A 10,376-nucleotide genomic window follows, 5' to 3' on the forward strand; every position below is an offset into this window, starting at 1 on the left:
TAAATAGAACATGCTACAGTGATAAATGCTTACCCTCTGATTTTACATTATTTTCATTAATAATATTCTAATAGTAATATGGATTTTCCGGCATAAAGACAACTTAACAGTATCACCGGCTTATTTTCAATAAAACCTTTAAACCTTAGGTTGTTTTCCATTTTTCACAGAATAGCAAGGCATAGTTTTCAAGCACAAGAAAATTCCAAATGGAATTTGTAAATTGGTTCTGATAGAGCCTTTTTACCAAAAATCTACACACTTGGAAGAACATGAAGTGAATCAATGCCTCAAGCCATCCACTATGTAGGCAGCATACAGATCCCTGCAGTCACAGCCATACAGCCACGAGGAAAAATGCTTAAGAGTTGCCTACATATCTATGATAATTACTATATCTAAGAATTTCAGGTAACTGACTCACATGGAGTATTTGATAGCGTCGATTGCTGCTTCAGGAGGCAGAAAGTCTTCCACAACAACCGACTTGTTCTCGTTCTTTTTGTCTATTCAGAATAAGTAAAGGATGTAGATCAAACACAAACAGAATACTTACATGGATGATACGTTGTAGCCGGATCCAGATATTATCAGAAGGCTGAATGGAGGAAATTGTTTAAGGACAAAGTTGGGGAGAAATGAAAGCGTTACCTTTCAAAATGATGTAAACTAGCCTTCTTTCAATGATATTACAAGTATACCCGCAACTTCTTTTTCCTTCACTCCACCTCCGTCCCCCACTCTTCTCCCTCTCCCTCATATTCGCCTTCTCCTATCCTCTTTAAGTAATTTATGTTCTTACTCAGGACCATAGGAACTCTCCTAGTTCCTACTCGATGGAAACCAGCTAGGGAGAGTCCTGAGGTCCCAAGTGAAACTAAAAAGGAGGGGACATAACGATGGAGGCAGGAGGGACATTGGTGCAGGGGAGGCGGTGCAATGCAGTTCGAGAAAGGGTGGGGCGTAGGGGGTAGGGATCAAGTGCCTGGCTGGATATTGTAGAATCGCAATGTTTTTGTGGAGAAGGAGGCCGAATTTGATAAAAATAAAAATGACTTTTAGTGTAAAAGAAGGCTTTAGACGAAAGAATTCATTAGTCACATTTGACCTTCATCATTGAAGGTCCTTCAAAAAATTTGCCAGTATGTAACTACTCATGCAAAGACCTTATATAAGTTTGGAGGCCACAGGGGAGAACGGCGTCAGGGCTCCGGTGATATTCTCACTCTCGGTGCGAGGCCCGCTGATTTTGTGGTTTATCAGGTGACATCTTTGCCTTTTGAGACCTTCCTTACCTAATGTAATCTGAACTCAGAAATTTTTGTTTTCAACAAATTCATAGTTTTCCAAACAGAATAGCATAAATGTGCAATTAAAAGTAAAGCAAATGTTGATGGATACAGTCCTCAAAAAAGCGACGAATTTCAGCAAGGCGGTGTGGAGGAAGTTCCTTAATGTCCTTGTAATGCCGAAACTCGGGGTCATCAGCACACACTGCAATTATTTTGTCATCCCTTTCACCCTATAGAAAACTCGCGAAAAATTAGTTTTATAAACCAAATGACCTCTGTTGAAATTTTACATGGATGAATATCCTAGGAAATTCTGAAGGTCAACTACTGATTTTAAAGTATTAGATATAAGAAATATAGAAAAGCCAGTGATCTTGCTATCTCTTCTGCTGAAAAATTAGCGTTATCCTCCTAAGTTCTCTTCAAAAGGTATTATTTTTGTGATAGTCAGTACTGAAATTGGGAACTACAATTGAACTGAGTTCTCCAATAGTAAGTAATATTGAGGATAGAATCCTTAGACTTTGGCTTATAAGGTGGTATGGGGACCGAAAGACACTTCATTTATGAAGATCTAGCATGTTTAGCTAAGCTTAAAAAAAGAAGTAAAAGTATTAAAAGTAACTAATAAACTTAGCTAAACACGTCTAATCTTAGAAGTTAATGTTAAGTAACTTTCTTTTTGCTCAAAGAAGTAAAAGTAACTAAAAGTTCAAAACTATTCAAAACTATAGTCATATTTTTTTAATCTGCTTAGCAAAACATGCTTAGTAAATAAGTTACACAAATTGAGGCATTTACCTGATCTATCATGGGCATCAATCCAATAGCACGTGCACGGAGATAAGTACCAGATAGTACAGGTTCCTGAAAGAATCAAATTGTAAGCGCTATTATTGTAATTTCCAAACTGCAACCCCAGAATAACACTTAAAAGAGGAAATTTTTATAACTTTAAAGTAACCTGCATCAGGATCAGAACATCCATGGGGTCACTGTCTTCACAAATTGTTCGTGGAATGAAACCATAGTTGTGTGGATAGACGACTGATGAGTACAGAACTCTATTGACCTATACAGAAGATATTTCATTCAGTTACTCAATTTAACATCGCAGATGGAGAACACAATCTAAAATCTAGACATAAGATGTGAATGTATTCAAGAAAAACCAAGGAAAAGTTTTTTCTACTGGAAAGTTGAAAGCATGGATGTGAATATCGAGAAGCAGATGCAGTGGTCATGTTACTTCATGGCAGTTCTGTGAAACTAAATCACATTTCAAAGAAGTAAATAAAATAATGTTATGAATCGGACCAGATTTGAAACAACTTTATTGAAAGCGGAACAGTACCAATACCAATTTATTCTGAAAAGATAAGAAATTAAGACAATTATATGAAGTAAAAATCACAAGAACACAAGAAGAAAATAATTTGTAGAAGATTGAGATTTTATTATAATATGAAGAAAGAATACAAAGATTTTGTGTCTATGATTTGCCTAACTTGTAACGAGGTTAAACAACGCAACTAAATTTTAGAGAAGAGCCAAATATATATATATATATATATATAGGGAACAATCCAAGCCCTAAAAGTAGAGTTGTAGATGAAATAGAATGCTCAAAAATTTTCTTATCATAATCTTTAAATCTAACACAAATTCCAACTCTCAATAGGCTTCCAAATAAAACAACAACTAGAATTTGTCCAATAAACTTCAAATAAGATTTCAATAGAATCCCAAATAGAATTCCTCTTAATGTACACTTTAATTAGAGCTTTCAATTATCTTCAACAAAGAAGTCTAGTCATGCCCAAATTCTAACAAATAATGTCCTATGAAATTCTCTAGAACCAACATAATTGATTTTGAAATACACACAACATGAACGCTTCATATCAGCATGTTGTGTAAGCAGCATATTTTGAAGTATAGATGAATGGATTTGCTTCATACTGTTGTTGCACCAAATGCTATTTATTTCTTGACAAATATTTGTTAAAACTGAAGGATGCAGTTGAAAGAAAGATCTTTATCAATAACTGAGTGATTTCATAATGTCAGGGTACACACAGACACAGAAACTGCTCACTTTGATAAGGCCACTGGTTTTGTCAAGCTCATACTTAACTTTGCTGCCTTTTCCAATTTCAACAACCTGCCACGTAAATTTTAATCAATACACCACAACGGGTTCGTTTACAATATTGTAGCACATTCTTGAAGTGTTATAAGCAAAATCAACAAAGCACGGGATAACAATAAGTGCATAATGAGATTTATGACTAGGTGACTAGAGGGAAACACATTTCTGCAACAGTGAAAAAACAAAATCATGGCCAGCAGAAAGTGGATTAAGATTGTTCATCAATCAAAAGGGAAGGCTCAAAGTGAGAAAATATGATAAAGAGATTGATTTTCTGTAGGCCTAGATACGTCTTCATTAATAAAAAAGGGGGGAAAAAGATCCTTGTTCCATTAAACTTCCCTGTGGAGGGTGAATAATTACAGTCACATGGATGGAATATGTCAATTTGGATATTCAACCCAACAATTCACATGCACCATCATTCTAATCAAAGTAATGAATTACGTGTATTTATCTATTAATAATGTTTTCTCATTCTATAAGAGCACCCAGCACTTAAACAGAAGAAACACTCACACAGTTGAAAATTGCTGGTGCTCCTGGTCCTGAATACATAGCAAATCCAGAAGTTATTAGTTTCTACACATATTAAATAACACCAAGTATCGGTTGCATGAAAAAAATCTACAAGGGTCAGAAAAAAATCCTGAGAATTAGATAAATTGAGTAGCGGTCTTAGATCTCCACGAAGATGATGCTACAGGGTCCAAAGATTAATTAAGTAATTCTTATAAACTTCATGCATTGTTGTCATACTGATACTCCTAATAAATTAATGGGAAAACTATAACAATATACAAGGCTGAAAGAACTTCACCAATTTCCAAGTCATGCCATGGATGAGCAGCAACGGATCTTCGTGACATTGAAGAAAGAATTCTTTCATTGAGGACAACATGAGACTTCCCCGAACTCCTTTCACTTCCTCCTCCACTTTTATCAGCCATATTCAGCTAAATATTAAAAAATTAAATATTAGCCAACTCTACATGTAAACTAGCTACAGGAATTGCAATATACAATTTGAATCACATTCATCCACAAAAGGGTTGAAGGTTGACACTGTTGAGGATATGGAAAGATTATAATAAAGAAATAAGTTGATGGTGTGATTACTCTTTTAGAGTTATTTATAGCCCTATAAATAGGGTCTTCTACTTTTTAACATGGTATTAGAGTGGGTTTAATTTCATTTTTGGGTTAAATTTACAAGCTTCCGTTATCCCGTGAGCATCCTTGTGTAGCGCCGGTTCTGTGATTTTTTGAGGCTTGAGACGAATTACATGAATTAGACCCCAAAATTGTTGTATGCATGCAAAATCTCTAAGTGTATTATGGAGTCAATAGTTAACTTGTTAATTTAAAACTTAACAATAAAACAACAAATAAAATGTATTATACAAAATATTTATATGATAATCAAATAACAAAGTCGACAATATTTCAAGCGATTGGTTAAATACTATTCTTGCGATTTTAGAGGAAAAACACTAATCAAATTTGAATAATCTACATATTCAACGATATCTTTCTCAATTAATAATATAGTTAATTCATTCAATCTTTCTTGTGATATAGTTGATCAGAAATAAAGGGTTTGTTTGCTACTGATTCTTAGAATTAATTTTTTGATTATTAGAGAGAAAAATGAGTCTCGCCTATGAGTGAAGAAATAAAAAATGACAGTTGGCCATGTTAAATAACAGTAAAAAGTTTGACTTTTTGGCTTGAAAAATTAGAACTATATGGTGGCAAAGTGTGTTTAACAAAATTTTTAAGTAATATAAGAATTCGGAATTTCTTTAAATATTGTAATATTTCAATTGCTCTCGCTGTTTCACTTGATATACAACACCTCAAGACATGTAATTCATAACATAAATCATCTCCAATAATATCCGAATGTCCATTATGTTGCAAACATTTCTCAAGATCTCTGTAGAACGGACACTTTAATTAAAATAGCGTGTCTATGTCCAACACATGTTAACACCGACACTACTTAGATACTCTAGCATAAACATTTTTCATTCTTTATTAAAAATATTATATATTTTTAACTCAAAATTATTAGTAAATAATAAATAGGTACTCATAATTTAAGTGATTTCAACAAAAAAATTTATAACAAGTATAAAACTAAATTTATACCATTGTCATCGTTTGGCTCCAATTTTTTCAAATTAAAATGGGTGGAATAGTATTTTTTTGAAGTATGAGTGGTTGAAAAAAAAAAGAAAAATTTTCGATTTACATGTAATATTATTTTATGAAAGACTGTGTGATTAAAAATATGAAAGAAAAAATAAAATTTAATTTAATGGGGGCAAAACAGGGGCTATATGAATGAAAATTTTTAAAGAATTTAATTAACGTATCGTGTCGGTACTTTTGTTTACGCCAACACGTATCACGTCTCAAGATTCATACAAGACTTCAACGAAAAAAGTTACATGTCTTAACCTCTCCAAATGTAACAAATATCCAAATATTTTTTCATATTGTTTAAATTTTTCAATTCAAACTTTAGAGAAGATAGAGCTTGATTAATTATAAAAAGGAAGTATCAATTCTAAAGGATTCTTCTGCTGATTGATTTACTTCGTCACTAATATTTTCGTCAAATTGCTTCTTTCTTCAAATTATATGTTATTTTTCTCGAAATACAACTTCAGTTTCATATTACTACCATTTTTATCGTTTATTCATGACAATAGCAAATTCAATTTTTCTATAATTTTTGAAAAATGAAACAATTCCTTGTAAGAGGTCGATAAAACTACCAATATCCACATTTTTTATTTGAAGAAATTTATTCATAATATTGACTACATGTAACAACCTATATCAGATTACCATGCCAAGCAATAACTCAAAATTCTAAAGTTCATATATTGCTAAAGACTCGACTTATTCTTTGTTCTTATTTTAAACAAATAAATCAAATACTAAACATCTAATGATCAAGTTGGGTAGAAATAAGAAATCTTTGCAACATGAGTTTGAGAAATTCCAAGTCGCTTGTCCCATTCTGATGCATTTGAAATGGGCCGAATTTAAAAATGAAATTCCCATAATGAGAAAACACTATTGGACCTTATTTATAAATGGAATCGGCCTAATTTATCAAATTTTTAATAAAGATAATCATAGTGGAACTAATTACCCAAAAAAAAAAAATAAAAAAAAAATAAAAAGAATGAAAAGGGCTAAAATATGATGCCCCCTCTAATTTTAGGCCTGAGGCAGAGGCCTTATTCGCCTCTATGCAAAAACAGCCCTAGCCTCGTGCTACTCGTCTGGTCAAGTTTTTTTGTTTTGATTAGATATCTTCGTCTTGTCAAATTTTTTTTCTTTTCTTTTATATTCTGTCCAGCCAAGCCTTCTTTTATTCATAATTTTATTTGAATTTGAATTTTAGAATAATAGAAATCAAGTTAGATGTTGGCTATTCTTTGTTCTTTCTTCTTGGAGAGAGTGGGTTTCCAAGGAAATTGAAAATTTGTTTTGAAACTTCATTAGATCTATTGACGCTAGAATTATTTTGAAGAAAATCATGTTATTTTTTCATCAAATTTATTTTCATCACATCTATTGTTTTAGCCTCCTCGCGTGCTAAGGTTCCTATTTCATCCGTCTGTCCTTCATGTGTCAGTACTGATATTACACATGAATTTTCGAAGTGCTACTATTGAACATGGTCTATCCTTGACCTTTCTAGTTATTCAAACCGTTTGAGGTTTTTGTTTTGTCTTTGTTCATTATACTTGTGGGTGTCTCCTTCAAGTCTTGATGATGGTTAGGTTAAATGGGTGGATGATGATTTTTCTTTCTTACCATCTTTGAGTTCTTTGTTTGACTTGGTTGGCATGCAAGCAATTTTGAAGTATAATCGTTCATCCGTGGGAGAAGAATAATTGAATAGATCAATTTAATTTTCAAATTCAATTTGATTGTCACTACACCATATCGAGTCTGATGGAGGATATTGAACATATACAAACATTGTAAAGAAGAAATAAGTTGATTGTATGATTATTATACGATCTTTCCTTTTTGAGTTATTTATAGCCATATAAATAGGGTATTCTGCTTTGTAATAAAAACACGAGTTTATTGTATATAATTTATAATATTCTAGCAGACATACTTTGGCATAGAATATCACCAAAGTCTAAAACGATATTCTGCAATCTTTTCTTCCAAAATGACACTTAACATACATGATTGTCACATGAGACACGGGGAACTCAAATTCAGGCATGGCTTATAGGATTAGACTGGTTGTATCAAAACGTTAAAGACAGTGAAGCCTTTCTTTTATTTTTGTCTCCTGATCATTAGACTTTTCTTTTAAACTCTCTAACAATTAAAATTACTACACTTTTATAGTTCAGAATAACCAGAGAGTGAGCCAGTAATTCCATAATATTAGCTCGGGGTGTCCTCAAATTAAATTTTGGCAGATTTTAAAAGATATAAATTCTAATGAATTTCTTGAATTTGAATAGATTTCCACAAAATTTATAAAAATTTCATTAAAAATGGTCAAAAGTGTTTGTTATGTTACGTGTATTTTAACATTGAAATCATCCAAATCTTTTAAAATCCCTCTATTAACAAAAAAATTCTTATAAATTCGTGAGTTATTGAGGATAATTGGACACTTGAATTTAGAAGCACTTTTAAAATACATCAGAATCAGAGCTGAGGAGCCCGTAAAACGAAAATATAAACTAGTACAAAATCTCATTTGAAAAGCTGCACAACTCAAGCAAAGATTAAAAATTCCCACTCGTGAGTTATCGAAATCAAACCATAAAGAGATGGAAACAAGCAAAATTGGATACAGAGATGATGATTGACTGAACGCATCAACTGATCAAACAAGTATCAAAAACAAAAAACCCATTCAAAAAAGAATTCATCAGTTAAATTCAGTCCAACAAAAGAAAAAGTGGAAGTGGTTGTTACTCATCGGCACCTACTAACAACAAATTCATCAAGATATTACACCAAAAACCGTAGAGAGATTCGTGACTTACAAGAAGTTTTTGGTTGAGAGACTCTCTTTTCTCTTCTCTTCTCCTCTCCTCTTCACTTTTATTTTATTCTCTTAGCTTTATTAATAAAGTGAAGGTGGTGGTCCTGGTGGAGTGAATTTCGCATATTATTGGAGGTCAGGTGGGTCGTTCGATTGTCTATTCATTTACATCAACAGTTGCCACGTCATGGACAGATTTCTCGAACTTCTCGTCTAGAATTTTGGCACACCGCTGCAAGCCAATCGAGTAGTGCCACGTGGTATGTGCTGGCGTGGTGCGTTCGTTTTGGTCAATGCTTAGGAAACTTTGCCCCATTTTTTCCAAAAAAAATTTAATATTCATTTTGAAATTCATGACTTTTATGAACTTTCAAATACAAGTAAAATCCATTGATGGCTACTCAATTTTGTATTAAGTGTCATCATAATCACTGAACTTTATATTTAGTATCATCATAATCATTTAACTTTATATTTAATATCATCATGATCACCCAATTTAATTTAATTTCACCAAGATCATCTAATTTCATAAAACATTTTATCATAATCACTCAATTTCATGTATCGTATTACTATAACAATTCAACTTCTTTCACCCTTTTTACTTATTTTAAAAGGAGTAAAATGGTAAATTGCATTATATATAAAATAAATTTTAAAAAAATAATAAAAAAATTACTTTAAAAATATAATAAAATAAAAAATTATTAAAAAAATAAAAGAACAAAAATGATTTTTTTTCTAAAATAGTTTTTATTTTATTTTATTTTTTTAAGTAATGTTTTTATAAAATAAGTTTTTTATTTTATTTTTTTCAAGTAACTATTTTATTTTATTAAGATTTAAAATAAAATTTTTTACATACTTGAATGAATTTAAGAAATGACCCTTCACAAGGGCATCCATCAATAGATTAAGAGAATTTTTCTTTCAAGGTACAAGAATTTCTACACACATCCCACCCTTTTTCAGTATTTCAACAATCCAACTTGATAAGTATATTTTATGCACTTATTTGGACCTAAAAATATCGACATTTAATAGTTCTTTGAGCAATTATAGCCTAATTTATTATATATTTAGTTTATTTAATAAAACTCAATGATTAGAAGTGGAATTGAAAGAAAGAAGCAAAAACGGCGAAGTACAAGGTTTGAGGACCAAATTGTAAATATCCGATAGTTGATTCAAACCACAAGACAATACTTTGGATATTGCTAGGAGTTAATTGGATGTTATTAGAAGTTAAAAAAGAATGATATATGATCAGAATATTACCATAAATCGATTTTCAATCACACAAGATATCTACCAGATTTTTAATAGAAAATTAAGACCCATTTTTGGCATAGTAAATGTCTGAATTGGAAGAATTCTACGTCTAACAAAATTGTAACCCTTCAAGTTATCTTTTCAATGTACTTTGCCTCAATCGGAAATTGGAGGAGAAAATTATGATCAAAATATTGACTGTTGTGCAGAATCAAAAAAATTCGCGCGCAAAGGTAACTTTCCTTGTTTGATTGGAACTCTTTGGAAAACCAATCTGAACGTGATTTTCAACCAATTTTCGACTTCTACAAGTACCAAACAACAAAATACATATAAATAACATCTCCTATATCTCTCATATACCTATTATACTCCAATAATCATCAATTATTATCATCAAATGAGGACAAATCATAGTTTTTGTGAAAGGATTGAAGGGGCTTGCAAGAATTTAATCAAGTAAAGATTCAAACTTAATTTTTGGACAAAGAAGAGAAGGCACAAGGGAAGATTCATGAAGAAACCATTGAGATTCAAGATTTCAAAATTCATCTTCATCTCCTCAATTTATCAAAAATCCAGGTTAAGTCTTTTCATTTAAATATGATTT

The 10,376-nt window shown here is 31.6% G+C and overlaps 1 protein-coding gene across 3 annotated transcripts; it reads right to left on the reverse strand.

Moving 5' to 3' along the window:
- On the reverse strand, positions 1 to 8,610 carry LOC111380524 (soluble inorganic pyrophosphatase 4-like). 3 transcript variants are annotated; one of them, XM_023004111.1, is made up of 9 exons: positions 8,493 to 8,610; positions 4,265 to 4,400; positions 3,964 to 3,992; positions 3,391 to 3,456; positions 2,257 to 2,364; positions 2,094 to 2,159; positions 1,402 to 1,522; positions 425 to 506; positions 1 to 325 (listed from the first exon to the last, which is right to left on the reverse strand). In XM_023004111.1, the coding sequence occupies exons 2-9, from the start codon at positions 4,392 to 4,394 to the stop codon at positions 283 to 285; spliced, it is 645 nt and encodes a 214-aa protein (XP_022859879.1). In that variant the 5' UTR covers positions 4,395 to 4,400; positions 8,493 to 8,610; the 3' UTR covers positions 1 to 282. The 3 variants fall into 3 exon arrangements, 2 of the variants coding, with proteins under 2 accessions (XP_022859879.1, XP_022859880.1); XR_002700197.1 differs by having other exon boundaries at positions 20 to 325; positions 425 to 598; XM_023004112.1 differs by lacking the exons at positions 3,964 to 3,992; positions 8,493 to 8,610.
- Positions 8,611 to 10,376: the final 1,766 nt, after the last annotated feature.

Source organism: Olea europaea, unplaced genomic scaffold, assembly GCF_002742605.1.
Source record: "Olea europaea var. sylvestris unplaced genomic scaffold, O_europaea_v1 scaffold2159, whole genome shotgun sequence".
Classification (NCBI taxonomy): Eukaryota; Viridiplantae; Streptophyta; class Magnoliopsida; order Lamiales; family Oleaceae; genus Olea; species Olea europaea.

Excerpts from the sequence above, each read along its gene's own strand:
- LOC111380524 (XM_023004111.1), bottom strand. The coding sequence starts at position 4,394 with ATGGCTGATAAAAGTGGAGGAGGAAGTGAAAGGAGTTCGGGGAAGTCT. Across the intron at positions 3,457-3,963 it reads CACCAGCAATTTTCAACTGT|GTTGTTGAAATTGGAAAAGG; the intron begins GTGAGTGTTTCT and ends TTTACGTGGCAG. Across the intron at positions 2,160-2,256 it reads ATGTTCTGATCCTGATGCAG|GAACCTGTACTATCTGGTAC; the intron begins GTTACTTTAAAG and ends TGATTCTTTCAG.